Source organism: Rhinichthys klamathensis, unplaced genomic scaffold (genome assembly GCF_029890125.1).
Source record: "Rhinichthys klamathensis goyatoka isolate OS25496 unplaced genomic scaffold, OSU_Roscu_1.1 h1tg000059l_1, whole genome shotgun sequence".
NCBI lineage: Eukaryota > Metazoa > Chordata > Actinopteri > Cypriniformes > Leuciscidae > Rhinichthys > Rhinichthys klamathensis.
Window position 1 is genome coordinate 2,491,080 of NW_026606604.1, and position 27,760 is coordinate 2,518,839.

At 37.4% G+C, this 27,760-nt stretch overlaps 1 protein-coding gene across 1 annotated transcript in view; it reads right to left on the reverse strand.

The window, feature by feature from the left end:
- Positions 1–2,449: 2,449 nt before the first annotated feature.
- LOC130083900 (acyl-coenzyme A thioesterase 9, mitochondrial-like) overlaps positions 2,450–27,760 on the reverse strand; it is a 77,213-nt gene continuing 51,902 nt past the window's right edge. The window contains exons 2-16 of the mRNA XM_056248950.1: positions 6,630–6,912; positions 6,371–6,501; positions 5,676–5,721; positions 5,397–5,567; positions 5,219–5,256; positions 5,059–5,142; positions 4,819–4,922; positions 4,661–4,734; positions 4,511–4,578; positions 4,165–4,276; positions 3,983–4,073; positions 3,195–3,280; positions 3,023–3,110; positions 2,800–2,950; positions 2,450–2,609 (exon numbers count right to left, since the gene is read on the reverse strand). Coding sequence (XP_056104925.1) covers positions 2,548–2,609; positions 2,800–2,950; positions 3,023–3,110; positions 3,195–3,280; positions 3,983–4,073; positions 4,165–4,276; positions 4,511–4,578; positions 4,661–4,734; positions 4,819–4,922; positions 5,059–5,142; positions 5,219–5,256; positions 5,397–5,567; positions 5,676–5,721; positions 6,371–6,501; positions 6,630–6,643 — 1,320 coding nt within the window. The 5' untranslated portion in view covers positions 6,644–6,912 and the 3' untranslated portion in view covers positions 2,450–2,547. The remainder of the gene's footprint in view (positions 2,610–2,799; positions 2,951–3,022; positions 3,111–3,194; positions 3,281–3,982; positions 4,074–4,164; positions 4,277–4,510; positions 4,579–4,660; positions 4,735–4,818; positions 4,923–5,058; positions 5,143–5,218; positions 5,257–5,396; positions 5,568–5,675; positions 5,722–6,370; positions 6,502–6,629; positions 6,913–27,760) is intronic.

The following is a 27,760-nucleotide window of genomic DNA, read 5'->3' on the forward strand; positions in this document are numbered from 1 at the left end:
TTGGTGGGAGCAAGTTGGTTGCTAAGTTGATACGTACTTGTGTGTTTTGCAGGAAACTGCGACGACCAACAGAGAGACAGCGAATGGCCGAACTTCCCAAAGAACGCGTCGAAGCTTCGGCACCTTTCACATACAGCGGCATGGACTGTTTCGGCCCTTTCATTGTAAAGAAAGCCCGCAAAGAATACAAAAGATACGGCTTGATTTTCACATGTCTGTACTCTAGAGCTGTTCATATTGAAATGCTCGAAGATTTGTCAACAGACTCATTCATCAACTCATTGAGATGCTTCATCAGCCTGAGAGGAGCTGTTCAACAACTACACTGTGACCAAGGCTCTAATTTTGTTGGTGCCAGAAATGAGCTCAAGGAAGCACTTAAACAATGTGACATTAAGCTACTTGAAATCTTCCTAACTGAGAAGCAGTGCGAATTTGTCTTCAATGCTCCCTCTGACAGTCCCGCAGGCGGTGTCTGGGAACGTCAGATCAGAACTGTTAGAAATGTGCTGAATGCCACCTTTGCACAGTGCCCAGGTCGACTTGATGACGCCTCCCTCAGAACACTGCTATATGAGGCCATGGCTATTGTTAACAGCCGCCCGTTAACAGTGGATGGAATCAATGATCCTCAGGCACTGGAGCCTATAACACCGAATCACCTCATAATGATGAAATCTAAAGTTGCTCTTCCTCCTCCTGGAGTATTTGTCAAGGAGGACCTGTATGCGACAAAGAGGTGGAGAAGAGTTCAGTATCTTATCGAACAGTTTTGGAGCCGCTGGAAAAAGGAGTATCTGCTAAACATATCCATAAGACAGAAATGGCACTTACCTCAGCGCAATCTCAAAGAGAATGATATTGTCATTATCAAAGACGACAACCTCCCAAGAAATCAGTGGCAACTTGGACGAGTGATTGAGACTGTTCAAAGTAGTGATGGCTTAGTTCGTAGAGTTAAAGTGCAAGTTGGGGAGAGGAAACCTCATAAAAAACAAGATCTTCCCTCCAAGCCCTCAGTTATTGAGAGACCAATAAAAAAATTGGTGCTCCTCCTTGAGAACTGATTAGAAGAAAGCAATTGACAACAATACACACACCGCTTTATTATGCGTGAGGCTATATAGTTACACCTCTGATAGCTTAACTTCAGGCTATTCATTTCTTAGAGTCAAGAAATCCTGTACAATTCATTTACGCTTTGTGTATTTGTTCATTCATTGTACTAGGATTTGGTGGGAGTGTAAATGTCTGATAAATTGCACTAATATTCTCCTAGTGTTATATTTATGTTAATAAGACATTGTAATTCTACAGTGTCGCCTGGTCTGTTCTGCTTTTATTTTGAAAAGCGCCGTTTTTCTTCTTCTGATGTTTTTTGTCGCGCTAAACTCCCTGTTACTCTCATCACAATGTGGTGCTCACGCGTCGTCGGAAGAACGGTAAAACTTGTAAACCCGTTTGTTATTTATCATGTTCATCCATTTGAAACTTGCAAAGAAAGAGTTTTACATTTGTGTTTACTTTATTATTTTTTGTATTGTTCGTACTTTTGTATTTCTAAGAGCTCCGAACTGTGAAGGTGTGTCGAACTAGAGAGCATGCTAGTTGATGGCCGAAACTATTTGATTAGCACCCTTGGAGAGCGGAATGAGGTATGACGGAAAAGAATGTCATTATTTCATTTGTTTATGGGTTAATTGCACATTTCATAAATATAAAAGCAATATATTCTTTCTGTGAACAACTAATATATTGTATTTCATTTAAAGGAAGCATGTGATATTTTATTTGTCATGAAGGCTTAAAAACATATTTCATATTGGTTAAAATGTTAAAATGATTTGTATGGGATGTAAACATGATTTATATGTGAATTGTTGGTGAAGCTACATAGAAGAATTTTGTATTTCTTCTGTTTTCTTCTGTAGTTTTCACGGTGTTCATTGTGCTTATGGTGCATGGTGCACGTTGAGAGGAAGAAATAAATCTACACCCGTTTGAAACTCTCTGCGTCTTGATCAATAAATCCAAGGGGCCGCTACAGCAGATACTCTATCAATGCCTGAATAAGTATGAAAAAATAGCAGATGAAGATGTTCCCGGGGGCGGGTTTTATGTAAAGTTTAGGGTTTGTGATGTCACTAACCCAGGAGGAATGTTGTGTAGTCCCTACCAGCCGTTTGTTGTAGTCCTTAAAAAGCGAGTTCTTTAAAAGCAAATATCTTCCTTTGCTTTGAACTTTGAGCGTTGTAACTTTGCAGATGTTGTTTATGCTCAAACAGCAACATTACACACTAACTAAAGTTAGAAAAGTGAAATCATAATCAACCACCCCTTTAAAACAACGTCATTGAAAGTGCTTCAGAAAAATTACAAACTTAAACATTAAATTAACGATTGCTGAATTTATTAAATACTTATGTAACGGCTGTAATTAGACATTAAAGCAGAATTTACATATACACACACACACATTTAACTGTAGTGATGGATGTTGGAGAAGCTTTATGGTGCATTTCATCTTCTCCACACATCCCAGAATGCTCAACTTTGGGTCCTCATTGTCTCATCAAAGTGCCTCTTTCCATCCAGGTACAGCATAGACTCTGAAGATGACCAAATGATTTGTTACAAATAATATTTTAAATGGAAAATAAAATGATATTGTACAAATACTGCACAATCTTCTCTATACACTGACCTTGCTTAAAAAATTATTACATAAAATAATTAAAAAATAATTTGAAATATGTTTATTTATAATAAAATGATTTATACAAATAAAATATTTTTCACCTCCATAGCTCTGTGGTATAACAGATGGGACCTCCTTCTCAACATGAAAGGTGAAGTGAAACACATTGGTGGTGCTGTGCTGCCGGGTCAATGGGTCAAGCACCTCTGTGTGAACCCTGACCTGGACGTGCATCCCTTCTGTGTAACAAACCTGATTAAAATATCACAGTGTTGTTAGTGTGAATGATATTTAAATAAGCTGTATCATGCAAAAGTTACTAACCTGAGAAGACAGCATGAGCAAGGATCCGATTTCTACTGGCTTCTGAAATAAGATGTCATCTACAGCCACCACTGTTGGTCTGCATCCACTGAAAGACACAAATACAGCCATGTGAAGAAAGGAATAACATTTTCACAGGAAATATTCCACACATAGTTGTTTTTCCTCTTACGCAAATGCACAGGCATTGGCCCGACCAAGCTCATAGGCCTTTCTCATCAGAAAACCACCAAATATCCGGTTGAAAATATTTCTTTCCTGTACAAAGAACAAATTAAATTCACATATATAAATACAATATTTAAAAGTGCCCCTATTATGATTTTTTGGGGAAATTACCACGTGTAGTGTGTAATATAGCTGTTTGTGAATGTAAAAGGTCTGCAAAGTTTCAAAGATCAAAGTGCACGATAAATGGAGTTATTGTCTCCCAAAAGAAAGAACCGATTCTGAACTGCCTGAAACAAAGTCGTCAGTAATTCCCGTATTACTTCCTGTATGAACTTATGTATGTTTGCAACAAATTTGCATAGTGCCGGCCTATGTTCTTCACTAGCTGCCCACGAACAACGTGTACTTTAACGAGCCCTGTAGTTGTAGCTGAAGTCTGGAAGAGCATTGGTTCATGTTGCCAACATGTCGAGAAGAAACTGTTGTGATAAAACTGGAGGCATAAAAAAATGAACGAATCACTCTCTGAGACATATTAAAGATTCGTTCAAAATTAACGAATCGTTCATGACCGAATCATCACTATTTAAGACAATTTGAGAAAAGAGGTGATGCTGCAATGTATATTATGAGAAAAGTAATATACATTGCAGTATATTACAGTAAGGTGTCTTTGCCTTGGATGCATTTAAAGACCTCCAAAACAATATTATGAACCTTTAATATAGCATAATAGGGGTACTTTAAAAGTTTTCAATTTTTTTTTTTAAAGAATACTGATTTTCTCGCCTGTGGATGGCAAATTTCAAGCCCTTTCAGTTTGGCATCTTCCATCCACACTGAATTTGGTGGTAGAATACGACTATGGAAACTCACACGTCTACAGGAAAGGAATTTTTAAAATGAATTTATACCCATAGTGAAAATAAAGGCACAGCGATTTATATCTGTGTATTGATAATAAATCTCACCTTGAGTCTAGAGTGTTGAGGAACAGGTTGTGAACGAGAGTCCTCTCCTCAGCTGTAGGGGCCACTTTAAGAAGAGAGGCTGTGCTCAGCTCCACACGCCTCTTCTTGTTAACTGATCAATGTGAATTTGGTAATGAATTCAGAAGCCAAAAAAATCAAAATAAATAAACTAAGGTACCCTTTGCATAATTATTAACTTAATAGTTTGAATTTATCCCTAATAAAATACAAGCTGCACACCTTTTTTTTTTTTTACAAATAAATTTAATCTATCTGGGTTGAATAAATGTAACTGCTGGGTTGAAAAGACGATTACTATTAATAGACAAAAATAAAATGTACTCACTTTCACCCTGTAGAAAAATTGCCTCTTCATCCGGGCCCTCAGGTTTGAGTGGGTTTACAAAAGCTGCCCTAAGGAAAGAATATACGCATCAACTCACTGACACCGCATATCAATTTCTGGCTTGTTGACCGTATCATTGAGCTGTGATACCTTTTATTTTCAGGATCTCGAGCCACCATTACAAACGTGGCATCTAATACATCTGTGTAAGCTCCATCCTGACACTGAGAGTTCATTTTATTTTAATGATCTTAATATGTGCAAGATATAACATGTATATTTTATATTAAAAAAAAAATCATATATACCTGAGACATGTGCATTTTAGCTTCTATTGAGGTTTTGCCAACCCATGTCACGTGACCTGTGAACTTGATGTCACAGTCTGGGTAGATGATGTTTTGTCTCATGTCTGATACATATTAACAATAGCATATGAATAAATAATTAATCATGCATTAAATTTCAAATTAAATCAACTTGAGAGGCAATACAATAACTAGCTGTATACAGTATCTAATTCTGCATTAATAAATGAGATGCGATACCAATCTTGTCCACTAGGGCGGTGACAATAGACAGTGGAGATCTTTGTAGCTCCTCATTCCATGTGTGAGAGTAACAGATAAGCACTAAGGAGACAAGAATGAGACAGCATTATATACCCTATTTGTTCATTTGAGTTTTTACAGCATACATATGTAGTACCTCCTAAACAGTCCAAGTCCTCCAAAATCCGTCCAAACCTGTGAAGAAAAAAGCATTTGGGCTAAAACAGTGATCAGAAAGATATACATAAAGATTCACACTAGGTGTTTTTTTTCATATTCAAGCAACCAGCAACTAATAAGCATGCTGCATTTGCATAGTAATGGTCTTTCAGTACCTGACACTGTTGTGAGAGTTGAGATATTTCTCTCTCAAGGCAGGCTGGGTACCCAGAGGAAGATGAGCCTCGATTGCACTGTCCTTCATTGTCTTTGCAGGCAGTTCATCCTGACTCTGAGCAAGATACTGGCTTAGTGATGCACGCTCGGCCAATACTTGCTGATGGTCTCTGTATGTTATGGAGAAAATGCATTTTCTGTCCAGCTGCATTCCTAATTGATTTGCTTATTCCAGCATAATGTGCAATTATTGCAATAATGATACATCAGTAACATACTGCCAGTTGGTAGATGCGCCGACTATCTCTCTCAGCCGGTTGCGAACTGTGAAAAATAAAAAAACAGCAAAATGTATTTTAATAATAAGAGACATTGGTTAGCCTTTTAGTTTTGGTATTAGAAACACAGATGGTTTATCTTCACACTAGGTTGATTAATTTAAAGCCAAATATTATGACAATTGCATTATGTTAAAACAGGAAACAAAAGACAGGAATCAAAACAAGACTGTTTCAAAAGGCTGCTAATTAAAGGCCAGGTATAAGGTCACAGAAGGGTAAGGCTATTTATTTAGGAATCCTGTTAATTTTCTTGCTATTGTGTAAAATAATCAAGAAAAAAAAAAAAAAGAGTAAACCTGCATACTTTAAAAGTCTGCTATATGTTTCTATAACATATTTTCAAAAGGTAATACCGGTAATACAAATTAGGAATGACTAGTCTGGTAGTCACTGTGATTTTAAAAAGTTAGACAACTCCTGTCCGAAAACTTACCCTATCTACCCATAAATTATCCCTAAAATCAGAGGGAAATGATAGAATGATGAAAAAATGTTAATTGAATTGTTGTAATACTAAACTTGACATAAACTGTGAACTTGTCCCTCAAATCTGATGGTTGCTTGGAATGTTGATCCAGGAACATTGTACTTGTTGAAATGACGTTCACCGACTAGTGTATTCCTGTTGTTACCTTCAGCCATATCAAATGCCATTCCTTGTCGGGATATTTGACCCATGGAAAACTTCCTGAACGTGAAGGACACCGCAGACTTCAGGACCCTATACAAAGCGAGTGAGCTGCCATAAGAGGCACGAAAAAGCCTACAAAGGGTGAAGCCATGCATCAACGTAATTGAATATGAAACTTTAGCAGAAAAAACAACAACAACAAGAAACAATAGTCTTGAAGATAAAATACATACGAGTCAGAAGATACAGATGTAACTCACCGTGGACACGACATGTTTTGGTTCTTCCCTCGCCACTTTTGAGAACAGCAGGAACGTTTGTTTTTCTTTCAAATCAACAACAAATCTCATCTGAACTTGATCTCGATTTTCTTCTTCTCGATCCTCCGCGCACAGTAGCCTACTGTTATTAATACTAAATTTTAACTAACAAACACACACAATGGTCCAGTTTATAACGTAGTTACGCCCATTATTGTTTAGAACGTTTTCAAAGCGAACAATGAGCGTTATTTAGGGTAAAAAAAACATCTCAACAACATGACTAATTAAAGCTGCAAGCAGCATTTAGCGGTGTTCAAGCAGTTAAGGCCTTTAAGGCCGTTAAGCACAAAAGCATCAAAAGACATTAAGTTTTATTAAGCATACATTTAACCACTGACATAATAGATGGAAAACACCATTTAAAGCCAATACAGGCAATTTACCATAGGAAATATATAGTTTTAAAGCTTTTTAACAGTTATAGCGCCACCTATGGTCCAATCTCCATAAAACTTTGCATGCTTGTTAATGATGTTATGTCACATATGCTCATCAATTTTTGTCAAGTTCTGAGTTTTCATTTATGATTTATAGGCTTTTGAGTGTATTTTGACACGCCCCTTTTCTAAATGACCCTGTTACAGTGAACCAAAGGGCAAAGTTCAACTTTTTTTTGATAATTATTGATCTAGAGAGTCCAGAGAATTGTCCTAGACTGGTCTGGTTTTGATCGGGCGAAAAACCAGGGACTAGTTCGCAAAAGTAGGTTTTTAACATATTCGTGAATATTTAATGAACGATTTGATTGACAGCAATGGTTCTAGAGGCAAAGTTGTTCACCATGAGGAGATCTATCAAATGATATGCATTTTGGGGGGATGTGTACAACACCACGTGATTACAGAGCCGTAAAACTCGTTAGCGCCAACTAGTGGCCGATTTCTTTCAAAACTCTTACAGACCTCTTGGGCCATGAGTCGAACATGCCCATCGAGTTTCGTTCCGATTGGCCTCTGTTAACCTCGTCTCAAATTCATTGGTCAATGGCGGCCATGTTTTTTGAGATACGTCAATGTCCTCATAGACATACATGGGGCCTTGGACCAAGACACTGCATACCAATTTTCAAGTCAATCGGACTAACGGTCAGTCCTTTATATGTTTTTTTCATGTTATAGCGCCACCTAGTGTTCGATCATCGCGATTTTTTTACTGTGACCTCAGATTGAACTCATGCACAACTGTACCAAGTTTGGTGAGCCTATCTAATTTACTTCTGGAGTTATAGCCATTTTAGAAAAATAGGCTCCTCCCACAACGTTATTTTTGCGCCCCCTAGCGACCGGAAATCGAAATTTCAACTTTTTTTCGATTATAATTTATGTTCAGACTCCACAGAACATTTGTGCACTGGTTTGGTTCCGATCGGGCAAAAAATCAGGGACTAGTTTGCAAAAGTCGTTTTTTGACAAAATTCAAAATGGCGGAAAATTTATCATGACGCAAATGAAATCGGAGATATACGTTTTTTAAGTCAGGAGTCCAGCTTTCCAATGATATAAGACACTTGAGTCTACGACTTACGGTCTAGGAGTTATGAGCAGTTTTGCGCAATTGGTTGCTATAGCGCCACCTATGGGCCAATCGGGCTCATAATTTGATAAGCTCTCCTCGATTTTTGTACTACCATCTGACAAAGTTTCAAGTCTCTAGCATTTACGGTTTGGGCTGCACGATGCGTTTTACGGCGGAAGAATAATAATAAAAATAATTAAAGCTGCTAGCAGCATTTAGCGGTGTTCAAGCAGTTAAGGCCTTTAAGGCCGTTAAGCACAAAAGCATCAAAAGACATTAAGTTTTATGTAGCAAGCATGATTTACCATGATATACTACATTTCAGTGTGATTTTTCATGATTTACCATGTTCCAGTATGATTTACCATGAATCTAACATGATTTTCCATAGTTTACCTTGATATACCATGTTATATGATGATTTACCATGATATAGCACATTGTAGAATAATTTACCAGGATTCTAGCATGATTTACCTTTTTTACTATGATTTACCATGTTTCTGGCATTATTTACCATGATTTACCACGTTGATAGCAATTATATGAAGCATAAGAACAATTGAAGTGATAAACTCTGACAAAATATGAATGTGTTATAATAGTAATTGTTATATAAGTGATTTTATAGTGTCTATATACAAAAAAAGACTATTAATAAGAAGAGTGGCCAGCAGAGGGCAGTAGAAGACCACTTATTGGCTCACTTTCATTTTCAACTACTTTGTTTCTCCAGTATTCTCCACTGAAGCAAACCATTTTTTTCATGTTAACTCCATAATGCATGCTTACACACACACACACACACACACACACACACACACACACACACACACACACACACACACACACACACACACACACACACACACACACACACACACACACACACACACACACATTTTTGGGATATGTTATTGTGAAAATCAGTTTTAATGGTATATGAGCATTTCACATATTTCTTTGCAATGTAATAATATAAAACTAATTAAAGAAAATGCTTTAAGCATTTGTTTGTTAGCCAATGCTGAAAGCTGATAAAAAAAGATTAAAAATGTCTAATGCTGCTGCTCCATCTAGTGGACAACAGTGCTATTACAGCCTACTTATACAATAGGCCATGTTTTTCATATCATTTAATCTACACACGCTCATTCTGATGTAGATAGAGACATTTGGAACTTCAGGATCCAATGTGACTCAATTGTCACTTCAATAGATGATTTTTGACTAAATGTTATTGTAAATGTTAAAATAGTGAATTTATAAAGTCTAAATATTAATTATAGTTGAGTAGTGTGACAAAATGACTTTTTTTAAACAGCAGGGGGCAGTAAAATACCACTTATTGGCTGTTAGCCTTTTTCAAGCTGTTATAGCTGTTCTTGACCTTTTTTTAAGAAGCTATGAGCATTTATTGAAAAGATATTGGCTTTCGCTCAAGGCTACATATTGAAGTGACCCTATTATAGTCATCCAAATGAAGAAGTTATACATTTTCCTATAATTATTGTTCTAGAGAGTACAGAGCAATAGATGAATTTTGACAAAATGTGATTGTAAATGTTAAAATAATGATTTAATAAAGTCTAAATATCAATTATATATAAAAATATTAGAGAGTAGTATGATGAAATGACAGCAGGGGGCAGTAAAATACCACTTTTTGGCTGTTATAGCCATCCAAGCTGTTATAGCTGTTATAGCCATCCGATTTACACTCTATTATAGCCATCCAAATGAAGTAATTATACCTTTTCTGATAATTATTGATCTAGAGAGTCCAGATAATTGTACTGCACTGGTTTTAAACATTAAGATATGAAAATTATACGATCATAGATGGAAAAGACCATTTACAGCCAATACAGGCAATTTACCATAGGAAATGTATGGTTTTAAAGCTTTTCAACAGTTATAGCGCCACCTATTGTCCGATCTCCATGAAACTTTGCATGCTTCTTCACCATGGTATGACACATATGCTCATCAATTTTTGTGAAGTTCTGAGTTTTTATTTATGATTTATAGGCTTTTGAGTGTGTTTTGACACGCCCCTTTTTATAAATGATCCTGTTATAATGAACCAAATGGCAAATTTCAACTTTTTTTCAATAATTATTGATCTAGAGAGTCCAGAGAATTGTCCTAGACTGGTCTGGTTCCAATCGGGCGAAAAACCAGGGACTAGTTCGCAAAAGTAGGTTTTTAACATATTCGTGAATATTTAATGAACGGTTTGATTGACAGCAATGGTTCTAGAGGCAAAGTTGTTCATCATGAGGAGATCTATCAAATGATATGCATTTTTGTGGGGATGTGTGCAACACCACGTGATTACAGAGCCGTAAAACTCGTTAGCGCCAACTAGTGGCCGATTTCTTTCAAAACTCTTACAGACCTCTTGGGCCATGAGTCGAACATGCCCATTGAGTTTCGTTCCGATTGGCCTCCGTTAACCTCGTCTCACAGGTGCTCAAACTTCATTGGCCGATGGCGGCCATGTTTTTTGAGATACGCCAATGTCCTCATAGACAATCATGGGGCCTTGGACCAAGACACTGCATACCAATTTTCAGGTAAATCGGACTAACGGTCAGGTGGCCACACCCCCTTTTATGTTTTTTTAATGTTATAGCGCCACCTAGTGTTAGATCGACGCGGTTTTTTTACTGTGACCCCACACTGTCCTCATACACATGTGTGTCAAGTTTGGTGAAGATATCTCATTTCGTTCTTGAGTTATAGCCATTTTTGTAAAATAGGCTCCTCCCACAACGTTCATTTTGCGCCCCCTAGCAACCAGAAATCGAAATTTCAACTTTTTTTTAATAATTATTTATATTCAGACTCCAGAGAACATTTCTACACTGGTTTGGTTCCGATCGGGCAAAAAACCAGGGACTAGTTCGCAAAAGTAGTTTTTCAACAAAATTCAAAATGGCGGAAAATCTATCATGGCGGAAATGAAATCGGAGATATACGTTTTTTAAGTTAAGAGTCCAGCTTTCCAATGATATAAGACACTTGAGTCTACGCCTTACGGTTTAGGAGTTATGAGCTGTTACGCGCAATTGATTGCTGTAGCGCCACCTATAGGCCAATCGGGGTCATACTCTCTGAACCTCTCCTCGATTTTTGTACTACCATCTGACAAAGTTTCAGAGCTCCAGCACTTACGGTTTGGGCTGCACGATGCGTTTTAGGGGAAAATAATAATAATAATAATAATAATAAAAATCAGTACAAATACAATAGGTTTTCAGCACTTCGTGCTTGAACACCTAATAATAATAAAAATCCTTACAATTACAATAGGTTTTCAGCACTTCGTGCTTGAACACCTAATTAAAGCTGCTAGCAGCATTTAGCGGTGTTCAAGCAGTTAAGGCCTTTAAGGCCGTTAAGCACTTAAAGCATCAAAAGACATTAAGTTTTATTTAGCATACATTTAACCACTGACATAATTGATGGAAAAGACCATTTACAGCCAAAACAGGCAATTTACCATAGGAAATATATGGTTTTAAAGCTTTTTAACAGTTATAGCGCCACCTATGGTCCGATCTCCATAAAATTTTGCATGCTTGTTAATGATGGTATGTCACATATGCTCACCAATTATTGTGAAGTTCTGAGTTTTTATTTAGGATTTATAGGCTTTTGAGTGTATTTTGCCACGCCCATTTTCTAAATGACCTTGTTATAGCAAACCAAAGGGCAAAGTTCAACTTTTTTTCGATAATTATTGATCTAGAGAGTCCATAGAATTGTCCTAGACTGGTCTGGTTCCGATCAGGGAAAAAACCAGGGACTAGTTCGCAAAAGTAGGTTTTGGACAAAATTGGCCATAACAAATTTTTTTTTGCTCAAATCGACAATCCGAGATATACATCTTGTCCGTCTTGAGCCAAGGAACACGGTGGTGTACAAATCTAGATTCTAGGTCAAACGGTCGATGAGTTATGGGCAATTTAGTACTTTTGGTTGCTGTAGCGCCACCTATGGGCCAATCGGGGTCATACTCTGATAGGTTCTCCCCAAACCGAGGCCCTAGCACCTGGCCAGGTTTCAAGTCTCTAGGCCTTACGGTTTGGGCTGCACGATGCGTTTTAGGTTTTTTTTTTTTTTCAAATAGCAATTACAATTGGTTTTCAGCACTTCGTGCTTGAACACCTAATAATAGGGGACCTTTTTGACAGTTATAGCGCCACCTATGGTCCGATCTCCATGAAACTCTGCATGCTTCTTCACCATGTTATGACACATGTGCTCGTCAATTTTTGTGAAGTTCTGAGTTTTTATTTATGATTTATAGGCTTTTGAGTGTATTTTGACACGCCCCCTTTTCTAAATGACCCTGTTACAGTGAACCAAAGGGCAAAGTTCAACTTTTTTTTGATAATTATTGATCTAGAGAGTCCATAGAATTGTCCTAGACTGGTCTGGTTCCGATCAGGGAAAAAACCAGGGACTAGTTCGCAAAAGTAGGTTTTGGACAAAATTGGCCATAACAAAATTTTTTTTGCTCAAATCGAGAATCCGAGATAAACATCTTGTCCGTCTTGAGCCAAGGAATACAGTGGTGCAAAGAGCTTGATTCCAAGTCAAACGGTCTAGGAGTTATGAGCAATTTAGTACTTTTGGTTGCTGTAGCGCCACCTATGGGCCAATCGGGGTCATACTCTGATAGGTTCTCCCCAAACTGAGGCCCTAGCACCTGGCCAGGTTTCAAGTCTCTAGGCCTTACGGTTTGGGCTGCACGATGCGTTTTAGGTTTTTTTTTTTTTTCAAATAGCAATTACAATAGGTTTTCAGCACTTCGTGCTTGAACACCTAATAATAGGGGACCTTTTTGACAGTTATAGCGCCACCTATGGTCCGATCTCCATGAAACTCTGCATGCTTCTTCACCATGTTATGACACATGTGCTCGTCAATTTTTGTGAAGTTCTGAGTTTTTATTTATGATTTATAGGCTTTTGAGTGTATTTTGACACGCCCCCTTTTCTAAATGACCCTGTTACAGTGAACCAAAGGGCAAAGTTCAACTTTTTTTTGATAATTATTGATCTAGAGCATACATGGGCAATATACGGCCCGGGGGCCGGATCCGGCCCGCATAGTGCTTCAATCCGGCCCCCGGGATGCACTCGATGCGCTCGCAATTTGGATGAAACATACACCACAAAAAAAACAAAAACACCGCCTTTATCCCGGGAAGTCACCTGTAAAAAAAAAAAAAAAAAAAAATCCGTCCGCTCAGTTTATAAACTGTACTCTCTGTCAAACTCAATTCTCAAACGGTTTCCTCGGTTTAACAAATCGTGCTCACGGATTAATAAACCGTACCCACGAGTTTCTAATCCGCGCTCTCAGATTTGTAAACCGTGCCTTTAGTTTTTGCAATCTGTACCCACAAATTATTAAACCGTGCCCACGCTTTCGCAATCCATTCCCACGGGTTTGTAAACTGTAGCCTACTCACAGATTTGTGGCCTCTCCCCCAGTCTGTGCCAACCAGACCTCCTGTTTATGCATTTCATTATGTTTAAACTTAATTTTTTAAATCGATAATTTCTTGAATTTTCAAAAAAAAAAAAAAAACATTTATGCTAGCCTACTTGTATCTTTAAAGTCCAATTTTTAAGAAGGAAAAAACTCAGTATAATAGAATAAGCAAAAAAAGACTTATTATAAAAAAGAAATATAACACAAAACCAGGTTAGATGCCAAATGCACCCTCCGACATTTTGCCCCTTTATTAAACATTTAAAATATTCACAAATTAATATGAAAAAAAAAAATCGATTTTACTGGTTTTTATAAGGCCAAATTAGAACCTGGAAATAATATTTTCCCCGCAGTGCTGAATGAGAAGAGCCATGTCTCTGGAACCATACAGAGATATGTGATTTATAGGCTAATGATAATAAAGGTGTCTGAAAAAATTACGAGCCATTTTAATTTTTCGTTTAAAAGTAAACATTTTAAGCTTTATATGTAGGCTATATTTTGTTTCAGTTCATTTATGAGACGCTCCACTTCACGGAGATCATGAAAGCGCACCTGATTTATTGTATTTTACAAAAGCACAACGTTTTCTTGTAATGTGAGTTTGGACAAATAAATGTAGTTGCGAATGATGTATTATTCTTTTCTGTATGACCAGAAATGATAGAGTAGCAGCCTATTTTAAGTTGTTTCCACTGTTGATAGTAAAATGCAAGTGTTCGCGGCCGCGCCTCCAGTCCCGTGCCATGCAGTGCGCGCTCCACACACACACTTGGATATGCGCCAAAATCTTGTGTTTATTTGTGATAATCTTAGCCCTGTATTATTATTGCCTAACCTGTATTATGACTGACATTTGACGAATTGCGTTGTTCCTTTTTTTTGGATAAAAGTGCCTTCTATGTAAAACCTAAATGTAAGCTAATAATAATAATATTATTATAATTTGCGTTTATACCTATAAATGAGTTCACTGAAGACAGTAATATGTTAATCATAAAATAATTTATAAATGTTTTATTTTTATGTAACCTACCTTGTTTTTGTGTTATATTTCTTGTTTTATATGTGAAGTTTTTTTTTTTTTGCTTATTCTATAATACTGAGCTTTTTCTTAAAAAAAAAAAAAAAAGGACTTTAAAAGATACAAGTAGCCTAAATGTCATTTTTTAGAAAATTCAAGAAATTATCCATTTATATAATAATGAAATAATGTACGGCGATCCTACTATTAAAAACAATCCAACAGATGTCGCTGTGTGAAATTACAATTTGCGACTTAACTTCTCTTCTTCACTCCTCAAAGTAACAAATTCTAAACGGCCAGCGGCATAAACAATTTGTCAAAATGAGTGCAGCAAAAAAGAGAAAAGTTGACTCTGAATGTCGAGCATTCAATAAAGAATGGACGTCAAAATATTTCGTCACGATCGTCGGCTCAAAGGTGATTTGTCTGATATGTCAGGAGAGCATCGCTGTCTTTAAAGAATATAATATTAGCAGGCACTTCAATGCTAAACATGCTAATTATGCCGTGAATTTCTCCGCAAAAGAGAGGGAAGAAAAAGCCACGAGATTGTCCTCCAACTTAACTGCCAGGCAGAATATTTTTACCAAGCAGTCTAATGTACAGGAGTCAGCAACAAAAGTGAGCTATATGGTGTCACACAAAATCGCCAAACACAGCAAACCATTTTCAGATGGTGAGTTTGTAAAAGACTGTATGGTAGAGGCAGCTAGCGTGCTGTGCCCTGACAGCAAAAGTCAGTTCGAAAATGTGAGCCTGTCTCGCCGTACAGTTACTCGTCGCATCGAGGTAATTGATGATGAGCTCACATCTGCATTGCTAAACAGGGCCAGTGATTTAACATACTTTTCAATAGCGCTGGATGAGAGCACTGATATTAAAGACACTGCCCAGCTGCTTATATTCATCAGAGGTATTACTGACACATTTGAAATAGTGGAGGAGTTTCTTTCGATGGAATCAATGAAGGGGACGACAAGGGGTTCAGACCTCTATGATACGGTGTCAGGATGCATGCAGAGAATGAAACTACCGTGGGCGAAGTTACTGAACGTGACCACTGATGGCTGTCCAAACCTCACCGGGAAGAACACTGGGCTATTGCGTAGGATACAGGACAGGGTGAGAGAGGATGACCCAAACTCAACTCTGATTTTCTTGCACTGCATCATTCATCAGGAGGCCTTGTCTAAGTCGGTGTTAAAGCTTGATCACGTCACCAAAACTGTGGTGAAACTTGTCAATTTCATCAGGGCCCGGGCGCTGAACCACCGCCAGTTTATCCAGTTGTTGGAGGAGAGTGAGGCAGAACACACTGATGTCCCATACCACTCAAACGTCCGCTGGCTGAGCCTGGGCACAGTGCTGCGCCGTGTGTGGGACCTGAGAAGTCAGATAGCCCTGTTTCTGGAGAATGTCGGGAAGGCTGGTGACTTTCCAGAACTTGAAGATTCCGATTGGATGCTTGACTTTGCCTTTGCTGTGGATTTAATGGGCCATTTGAATGACCTCAATCAGAAGCTACAGGGGAAGGATGTGTTCGTGCACGAACTGTATTCCTACGTGCGAGCATTCAGGGCAAAGCTGACTCTGTTTTCCCGACAAATGACAAACAAGAGCTTTACACATTTCCCAACTCTTGCCACAATGAAGGATGTGCCATCCCGACTCACTGTCAAATACACCACCACACTCGAGGATCTGCACACTGAATTCAACAGGCGTTTCTCTGATTTCGGAAAAATAGAAAAAGAGATGGAGCTGGTGTCCGCCCCTTTTTCCTTTGACAGCGACCAAGCGCCTCCGGAGGCTCAGCTTGAGTTGATTGACATGCAGTGCGATCCCACTCTCAAGGAGAAATTCACCTCGTCATCATTGGACAGGTTTTACGGTGCATTGAACGAGGCCAAGTTTCCTAACATGCGGAGGCATGCGCAAAGGATGCTAGTTTTATTCGGGTCCACGTATGTATGCGAGCAGACTTTCTCTATAATGAACTTTAACAAGTCACGCAACAGATCACGACTAACCGACGCACACCTGTCGTCCGTGTTGCGCATCTCAACGTCGAACACGACCCCAGATTTCGATGTATTAGTTAAGAAAGGCGACCGCCTCAATTGTTCACATTGAGTTACAGAACACCGACAAAAAGCTCTTCATCTCAGTTGCATAGGATGAAACACATTTTCTAAAGTAGGTAAGCATAGGCAAAGTTCCATAAGTTACCCTTGATTGATGGTGTTATTTTTACAACATTGTTCAGTTTCATGTTGCCATTTCTTATGCATGCCCCGCGTAGATGGTTATGATACAGCTAAATCAAATTTTAATTTTGTGAGATGCATAGGCATATTCCATGTTGTCCTTTATATCTTTCAAGCAAACATATGTGTGAAGTTGATCTGCACTTAAATTGTGTTCTATTTTATAAAAGATTTGAACAAAATATGTGAGAAAAATTACAATAATTAAAGCTGCTAGCAGCATTTAGCGGTGTTCAAGCAGTTAAGGCCTTTAAGGCCGTTAAGCACAAAAGCATCAAAAGACTTTAAGTTTTATTTAGCATACATTTAACCACTGACATAATTGATGGAAAAGACCATTTACAGCCAAAACAGGCAATTTACCATAGGAAATATATGGTTTTAAAGCTTTTTAACAGTTATAGCGCCACCTATGGTCCGATCTCCATAAAATTTTGCATGCTTGTTAATGATGGTATGTCACATATGCTCACCAATTATTGTGAAGTTCTGAGTTTTTATTTAGGATTTATAGGCTTTTGAGTGTATTTTGCCACGCCCATTTTCTAAATGACCCTGTTATAGCAAACCAAAGGGAAAAGTTCAACTTTTTTTCAATAATTATTGATCTAAAGACTCCAGAGAATTGTCCTAGACTGGTCTGGTTCCGATCGGGCGAAAAACCAGGGACTAGTTCGCAAAAGTAGGTTTTTAACATATTCATGAATATTTAATGAACAATTCGATTGACAGCAATGGTTCCAGAGGCAAAGTTGTTCAGCATGAGGAGATCTATCAAATGATATGCATTTTGTGGGGTTGTGTGCAACACCACGTGATTACAGAGCCGTAAAACTCGTTAGCGCCAACTAGTGGCCGATATCTTTCAAAACTCTTACAGACCTCTTGGGCCATGAGTCGAACATGCCCATCGAGTTTCGTTACGATTGGCCTCCGTTAACCTCATCTCAACTTCATTGGTCGATGGCGGCCATGTTTTTTGAGATACGCCAATGTCCTCTTACACATACATGGGGCCTTGGACCAAGACACTGCATACCAATTTTCAGGTCAATCGGACTAACGGTCAGCCCTTTATATGTTTTTTTCATGTTATAGCGCCACCTAGTGTTCGATCGTTGCGATTTTTTTACTGTGACCTCAGATTGAACTCATTCACATGTGTACCAAGTTTGGTGAAGCTATCTCATTTCCTTATCGAGTTATAGCCATTTTAGTAAAATAGGCTCCTCCCACAATGTTCATTTTGCGCCCCCTAGCGACCGAAAATCGAAATTTCAACTTTTTTTCAATAATTATTAACATTCAGACTCCAAAGAACATTTCTGCACTGGTTTGGTTCCGATCGAACAAAAAACCAGGGACTAGTTCGCAAAAGTAGTTTTTTGACAAAATTCAAAATGGCGGAAAATCTATATTGGCGGAAATTAAATCGGAGATATACGTTTTTTTCGTCAGGTGACCAGCTTTCCAGTGATATAAGACACTTGAGTCTACGACTTACGGTCTAGGAGTTATGAGCAGTTTTGTGCAATTGGTTGCTATAGCGCCACCTATGGGCCAATCGGGCTCATAATTTGATAACCTCTCCTCGATTTTTGTACTACCTACTGGCCAAGTTTCAAGTCTCTAGCACTTACGGTTTGGGCTGCACGATGCGTTTTACGGCGGAAGAAAAATAATAATAATAATAATAATAATAAAAATCAGTACAAATACAATAGGTTTTCAGCACTTCGTGCTTGAACACCTAATAAAAATCAGTACAGATACAATAGGTTTTCAGCACTTCGTGCTTGAACACCTAAAAATCAGTACAATTACAATAGGTTTTCAGCACTTCGTGCTTGAACACCTAATAATAATAAAAATCAGTACAAATACAATAGGTTTTCAGCACTTCGTGCTTGAACACCTAACAAGCAGCATTTAGCGGTGTTCAAGCAGTTAAGCCCTTTTAGCACATAAGCATTAAAGACATTTAGCAAGCATGTAACCACTGACATAATAGATGGAAAACCGTTTACCATGATTTACCATGATACTAGCATGATTTACCATAGTTTTACCATGATTAACCATGTTCTAGTATGATTTACATGATTTACCCTGTTGTAGCATAATTTACCATCGTTTACCATGATTTACCACGCTCTGGTATGATTTACTATGAACCTAGCATGATTTACCATAGTTTTACCATGATTTACCATGTTCTAGTTTGATTTACCATGAATCTAGCATGATTCACCATAGTTTTACCATGATTTACCATGTTCTAGTATGATTTACCATGAATCTTGCATGATTCACAATGTTCTAGTATGCTTTACATGATTTACCCTGTTGTAGCATAATTTACCATCGTTTACCATGATTTACCACGCTCTGGTATGATTTACCATGAATCTAGCATGATTTACCATAGTTTTACCATGATTTACCATGTTCTAGTATGATTTACCATGAATCTAGCATGATTCACAATGTTCTAGTATGCTTTACATGATTTACCCTGTTGTAGCATAATTTACCATCGTTTACCATGATTTACCACGCTCTGGTATGATTTACCATGAATCTAGCATGATTTACCATAGTTTTACCATGATATTCCATGTTGTAGTATGCTTTACATGATTTACCCTGTTCTAGCATGATTTACGACTGTTTACCATGATTTACTGCGTTCTAGTATGATTTACCATGCATCTAGCATGTGTCAGTACAAATAAAGTGTTACACTCTGACAAAATATGATTGTGTTATAATAGTAATTGTTATAATGGATTTTATAGTAAGCATGGATAATGCAGTTAACATGGAAAAACTGGTTTGCTTTAGTTCAGAATTTTGTTGAAACTCGAGGCTGTTAAAATGAAAGTGAGCCAATAAGTGGTCTTCTACTGCCCTCTGCTGGCCACTCTACTTATTAATAAAGTCTTTTCACATGTGCTTTCAGATCTAGACACACACACACACGCACAAGTCATTATGAAAATATAATGAAAATATATGAAATGCTTATAGACCATTAAAATATATGTCTTTGCAAGCTATTAATCAGATTATTCAGGATTTATTCAGAAACATGGGACTACACACACACATTCTGTTGTAGATAAAGTGATCTGAACTGTGTCTCATTTAGGATTAACATTTGTCTGTGACACAATGCTTCAATAGATGAATTTTGACAAAATGTGAGTGTAAATGTTAAAATAGTGATTTTATAAACTCTAAATAAGAATTATAGAATATTAGTAGTTAGTAGCATGACAAAATTACTATTTTAAACAGCAGGGGGCAGTAGAATACCACTTATTGGCTTAATATGCCATTATGTCATAACTTTAACCTTTTAAACTGTTATAGATGCATTATTTCTTATCTTATTTAGAGTCACATGTTCTGACTTGTTTTTAAGAAGATCTGAGCATTCATTGAAGAGATATAGGCTTTCTTGGTCAAGGCTACATATTGAAGTGACCCTAATAAAGTTATAACTTTTCTGATAATTATTTATCTAGAGAGTCCAGAGAATTGTACTGCACTGATTTTGAACATTATGATATAAATATTATATGATCATAGATGGAACACACCATTTACAGCCAATACAGGCAATTACCATAGGAAATACATGGTTTTAAAGCTTTTCAACAGTTATAGCGCCACCTATTGTCCGATCTCCATAAAACTTTGCATGCGTGTTCATGATGTTATGGCACATATGCTCACCAATTTTTGTGAAGTTCTGAGTTTTTAATTATGATTTATAGGCTTTTGAGTGTGTTTTGACACGCCCCTTTTTATAAATGATCCTGTTATAATGAACCAAATGGCAAAGTTCAACTTTTTTTCGATAATTATTGATCTAGAGATTCCAGAGAATTGTACTGCACTGATTTTGAACATTATGATATGAAAATTATATGACCATAGATGGAAAAGACCATTTACAGCCAATACAAGCAATTTACCATAGGAAATACATGGTTTTAAACCTTTTCAACAGTTATAGCGCCACCTATTGTCCGATCTCCATAAAACTTTGCATGCTTGTTCATGATGTTATGTCACATATGCTCACCAATTTTTGTGAAGTTCTGAGTTTTTTTGAATGATTTATAGGCTTTTGAGTGTATTTGGACACGCCCCTTTTCTAAATGACCCTATTATAGCCATACGAAAAATGCAAAAGTTAAACTTTTTTTTAATAATTATTGATCTAGAGAGTCCAGAGAATTGTCCTAGACTGGTCTGGTTCCGATCGGGCAAAAAACCAGGGACTAGTTCGCAAAAGTAGGTTTTTAACATATTCGTGAATATTTAATGAACGGTTTGATTGACAGCAATGGTTCTAGAGGCAAAGTTGTTCAGCATGAGGAGATCTATCAAATTATAGGCATTTTGTGGGGATGTGTGCAACACCACGTGATTACAGAGCCATAAAACTCGTTAGCGCCAACTAGTGGCCGATTTCTTTCAAAACTCTTACAGACCTCTTGGGCCATGAGTCGAACATGCCCATCGAGTTTCGTTCCGATTGGCCTCCGTTAACCTCGTCTCACAGGTGCTCAAACTTCATTGGCCGATGGCGGCCATGTTTTTTGAGATACGCCAATGTCCTCATAAAAATACATGGGGCCTTGGACCAAGACACTGCATACCAATTTTCAAGTCAATCGGACTAACCACTAGGTGGCCATATGTTTTTTTCATGTTATAGCGCCACCTAGAGCTCAATCAACGCAATTTTTTTACTGTGACCTCAAATTGAGCTCATACATATGTCTAGCAAGTTTGGTAAAAATATCTCATTTTGTTTACGAGTTATAGCCATTTTAGTAAAATAGGCTCCTCCCACAACGTTTATTTTGCACCCCCTAGCGACCGGAAATCGAAATTTCGACTTTTTTTCAATAATTATTGATATTCAGACTCCAGAGAACATTTCTGCACTGGTTTGGTTCCAATCGGGCGAAAAACCAGGGACTAGTTCGCAAAAGTAGTTTTTTGACAAAATTCAAAATGGCGGAAAATCTATATTGGCGGAAATTAAATCGGAGATATACGTTTTTTTCGTCAGGTGACCAGCTTTCCAGTGATATAAGACACTTGAGTCTACGACTTACGGTCTAGGAGTTATGAGCAGTTTCGCGCAATTGGTTGCTATAGCGCCACCTATGGGCCAATCGGGCTCATAATTTGATAACCTCTCCTCGATTTTTGTACTACCATCTGACAAAGTTTCAAGGCGCCAGCTCTTACGGTTTGGGCTGCACGATGCGTTTTACGGCGGAAGAAAAATAATAATAATTAAAGCTGCTAGCAGCATTTAGCGGTGTTCAAGCAGTTAAGGCCTTTAAGGCCGTTAAGCACAAAAGCATCAAAAGACATTAAGTTTTATGTAGCAAGCATTTAAACATTGACATCATAGATGGAATAGACCATGTTTTAGCATGATTTACCATGATATACCAAATTTAGTGTGATTTTTCATGATCTACCATGTTCCAGTATGATTTACCATGAATCTAGCATGATTTACCACAGTTTACCATGATTTCCCATGTTATAGGATGATTTACCATGATATACCACATTCTAGAATGATTTACCAGGATTGTAGCATGATTTACCATGATTCATCACATTGCTAGCATGATTTGCCATGATCCACCATGTAATAGTATTTTTTACTATGATTTACCATGTTTCTATCGTGATTTACCATGATTTACCACATTGCTGCATTGATGTGAAGGGCCAATAAAAATGAAGTGATAAACTCTGACAAAAAATGATTGTGTTATAATAGTTAACATGGAAAAACTGGTTTGCTTTAGTGCTTTGATTTACTGTTGAAAATCAAGTGTGTCAAAATGAGAGTGAGACAATAAGTGGTCTTCTACTGCCCTCTGCTGGCCATTCTACTTATTAATAAAGTGTTTTCACAGGTGCTTTTACACTCATATGTAGACATTTGATCACACACACACACACACATACACACAAAGTCATTATATAAATATATTTTAATGGTCTATAAGCATTTAATGTCTTTGCAAGCTATTAATCAGATTATTCAGCATTTATTCAGAAACCTAGGACTACACACACACATTCTGTTGTAGATACAGATATTTGAACTATGTGATGGAAAAAAGAAATGTTTACTGCAATTGTCCTTCAGGATTCATATTTCTCAATGTACTACAATAGTCAGTTTACCATGGTTTGTCTTAGTTTACCTTGATGTTACCTTGTTGTGACCGAATGTTACACAATAATTTATCATGATATACCACATTCTAGAATGATTCAGCAGGATTGTAGCATGATTTACTATGATTTACCACGTTGTTAGCAATTATGTGAAGCTTCAGAACAGTAAAGTGAATTGAAAGACAAAATATGATTGTGTTATTATAGTAATTGTCACATAAGGTTATTTTTTAGTGTCTGAATATATGAATGCAAAAGCACATGTGAAAAGACTATTAATAAGTATAATGTCCAGCAGAGGGTAGTAGAAGACCACTTATTGCTATAGTACCACTTTTATTTTGAACTACTTGGTTTAATCAGTATCAGGGTTTCCGCGGGGTCATAAAAAGTCATAAAAACGTCCGGCTTTTCCATACAAGGTCATAAATTACATTTAGCCACATCTTAAATTGATATGCTCATTCATTCATTATCGCGATATAATGTTTTCTCTATAAAACGATATCAAGAGTTCGATAAATGTTAGATCATGTTTATGCGCCAAAAGCGGAACGAAACTCATTTGAACCGCGCGCGCCTCACGGAGCGTTTATCCGCTCGGCTCAAAGTCCAAACGGCAGCGTAGCGCGATCAAGCTCACTAGAGCAGACGCGTTCTTTTACTGTCTATGGTTAACTTTGATCAGTCTCGATCACGAGATCCAGTGAGAAGCACTTGAATTCAGCGAAGAACACAAATGTCTCAGTGATTTAAACCAGTTTAAAGGCAGATGAAACAGCGCTGACGAACAGGAGAAACACTGTGCGCAACTATACAGTCAGAAAGCTTTTCCATCTACACATTTACATCCTTTACCATGGTTTTACTGTAACGTTAGCCTAGTAATATTAACTGCACCATGAAATGTGGGATACATATTGAATTGTATTATATTATTAATGTAGACAATGTATTAAAGGACTAATGGAATATAATTACAGTATTTATGTATTTAGGCTATAGCCTACTGTTTTTCATACATTTCATAAAGATACGTGCCATCAAAGCCAGGCAACACAAACCTGTTTCAAGACTTGAAACAATATCCCCCATTAGCACATGCAGAAACTAAGAAATTAATTTTGAAATAAAGATATTATTTTTGTTAAGGAAAAAATACAAATGTTTGAATGTTCTACCTCAGATTTGTGAAATGTTTACCTGTTTGGCAAGTGTTTGTCATGATATGTTTTGACAATAAAGAGTAGTTTAAAACCACAATTAACGCTCTGGTTTCTACAACTTTCAGTTAGGAACAAAAATCTGCCTTCAAAGTTCAAAGAAATAAAGAATTGACATTTATCGTCATAATTATCGATATTGACTGATATTATCGTGATAAGTGTTGTGTTGTTCCTGTGTTATTGATACTTAGGAAAAGGGAGCCTTCAGTTTGTTACTCTTAAGAAAATGGAACCTTTAAATAATTAAACTTATTACTTTTAATGAAAGTCAATAAAAAAAGACTTTTGAAAGGAAGTTATTTTTCGTAATTCGAGTAGGTCATAAATTTAAATAATATTGGTCATAAAAAGGTCTTAAAAGGTCTTAAATTTGACTGACTAAACCCTGCAGAAACCCTGAGTATTGTGCACTAAAGCAAACCAGTCTTTCAATGTGAATACCATTATGCATGCTTACACACACACACAAACACACAATTGTGGGTTATGATATTGTGAAAATCTCTTTTTGTGGTCCTTAAGCATTTCAGATATTTATTTGTGATGTAAAAATATTAAACTTTCTAATAAATCATTATTTAATATTATATTATAAGCATTTGTTTGTTAGCCATTGCTGAAAACTGGTTAAAAAAGATTAAAAATATCTAATGCTGTTGCTCCCTCTAGTGGACAACAGCGGTTTTACAGCCTACATAAACGGTTGAAATGAATGACAGGAAATTCGTTTTTTTTTTACTTATATCTCGGGAACGAGAAAGTGAAAAAATCTGAAACTCAGAACTTAGATAGGGTTAGAGGAGCCCTCTTGAACAAGACCATTCCCGTGTTGCTGAGTGATTGCTGTCGGGAGTAATGTCCGTTTAAATGCATATCTTTGTGGGCTTATATCTCGGGAATGCCCAGGCCAAATCGCACCAAACTCGAATCGAAGCTAGATGAGGACGAGCCCTTTCCAACAAGCTCTTCCACAAGGATCTAGATGGTCTGGATCAAGAGTTACAGCCGTTTCAAGTTGGGGTTCTCACAGATTAGCGATCCGCGGGGGGGCGCTCCCGAGCCCCGCGACGAAAGATTTGGATCAAGATCCCCGAGAGGACCTTACCATCAAAATTTCAGCGGGCAGAGACTTTCCGTTTTCGAGTTATGAGTGAATTCGTGCTTGGGGGGGCGTGGCCCAATGTTTTACTTTCGTTTTGAGGCTTCCTGTGACAATTAATTATAGAGGCAAATTTTGTCTGATTTGTCTGAAATTTTTCAATGCCGTACAGAGTGATATTACACATGTTCTTGACCTTTTTTAAAGAAGATCTGAGCATTCATTTAAGAGATCAGCATTTACAGCCAATACAGGCAATTTGCCATAGGAAATGTATGGTTTTAAAGCTTTTTGACAGTTATAGCGCCAACTATGGTCCGATCTCCATGAAACTTTGCATGCTTCTTCACCATGTTATGACACATATGCTCACCAATTATTGTTTAGTTCTGAGTTTTTATTTATGATTTATAGGCTTTTGTGTGTATTTGACACGCCCCTTTTCTAAATGACCCTGTTATAGCCATACGAAAAATGCAAAAGTTCAACTTTTTTTCAATGATTATTGATCTAGAGAGTCCAGAGAATTGTCCTAGACTGGTCTGGTTCCAATCGGGCAAAAATCCAGGGACTAGTTCGCAAAAGTAGGTTTTTAACATATTCGTGAATATTTAATGAACGATTTGATTGACAGCAATGGTTCTAGAGGGAAAGTTGTTCATCCTGAGGAGATCTATCAAATGATATGCATATTTTCGGGATGTGTGCAACACCACGTGATTACAGAGCCGTAAAACTCGTTAGCGCCAACTAGTGGCCAATTTCTTTCAAAACTCTTACAGACCTCTTGGGCCATGAGTCAAACATGTCCGTCGAGTTTCGTTCCGATTGGCCTCCGTTAACCTCGTGTAATAGGTGCTCAAATTCATTGGCCGATGGCGGCCATGTTTTTTGAGTTACGCCAATTTCCTCATACACATACATGGCACCTTGGACCAAGACACTGCATACCAATTTTTAAGTCAATCGGACTAACGGTCAGGTGGTCATAGCCCGATTTAGGTTTTTTGTGTGTTATAGCGCCACCTAGTGTTAGGTCGACGCGATTTTTTTACCGTGACCTCAGATTGAACTCATACACATGTGTTCCAAGATTGGTGAAGATATCTCATTTACTTCTCGAGTTATAGCCATATTAGTAAAATAGGCTCCTCCCACAACGATCATTTTACTCCCCCTAGCGACCGTGAATCGAAAATTCAACTTTTTTTCAATGATTATTGATATTCAGACTCCAGAGAACATGTATGCATTTGTCTGGTTTTGATCGGGCGAAAAACCAGGGACTAGTTCGCAAAAGTAGGTTTTTGACAAAATTCAAAATGGCGGAAAAATTTGCATACCGGAAATGAAATCGGAGATATACGTTTTGTTCTTCAGGCCTCCAGCTTTCCAATGATATAAGACACTTGAGTCTACGACATACGGTTTAGGAGTTATGAGCAGTTTCGCGCAATTGATTGCTGTAGCGCCACCTATAGGCCAATCGGGGTCATACTTTCTGAGGCTCTCCTCGATTTTTGTACTACCATCTGACAAAGTTTCAGAGCTCCAGCACTTACGGTTTGTTCTGCACGATGCGTTTTACGGCAGAAGAATAATAATAATAATAACAAGCAGCATTTAGCGGTGTTCAAGCAGTTAAGGCCTTTAAGGCCGTTGAGCACAAAAGCATTAGAAGACATTAAGTTGTATGTAGCAAGCATTTAACCACTGAGATCATAGATAGAATAGACCATGTTTTAGCATGATTTACCATGATATACCCCATTTCAGTGTGATTTTTCATTATTTACAATGTTCCAGTATGATTTACCATGAATCTAGCATGATTTACCATAGTTTACCATGATATACCAAGTTCTAGTATGATTCACCATGATTTATCCTGTTCTAGCATGATTTACCACAATTGAACGTATTCTAGTATGATTTAATATGATTCTAGCATGATTTACCATGTTATAGGATGATTTACCATGATATACCACATTCTAGAATGATTTACCGCAGGATTGTAGCATGATTTGCCATGATACACCATGTAATAGTATTGTTTACAATGATTTACCATGTTTCTATCGTGATTTACCATGAGGCACCATATTGCTAGCATTAATGTGAAGTGTCAATAAAAATGAAGTGATAAACTTTGACAAAATATGATTGTGTTATAATAGTTAACATGG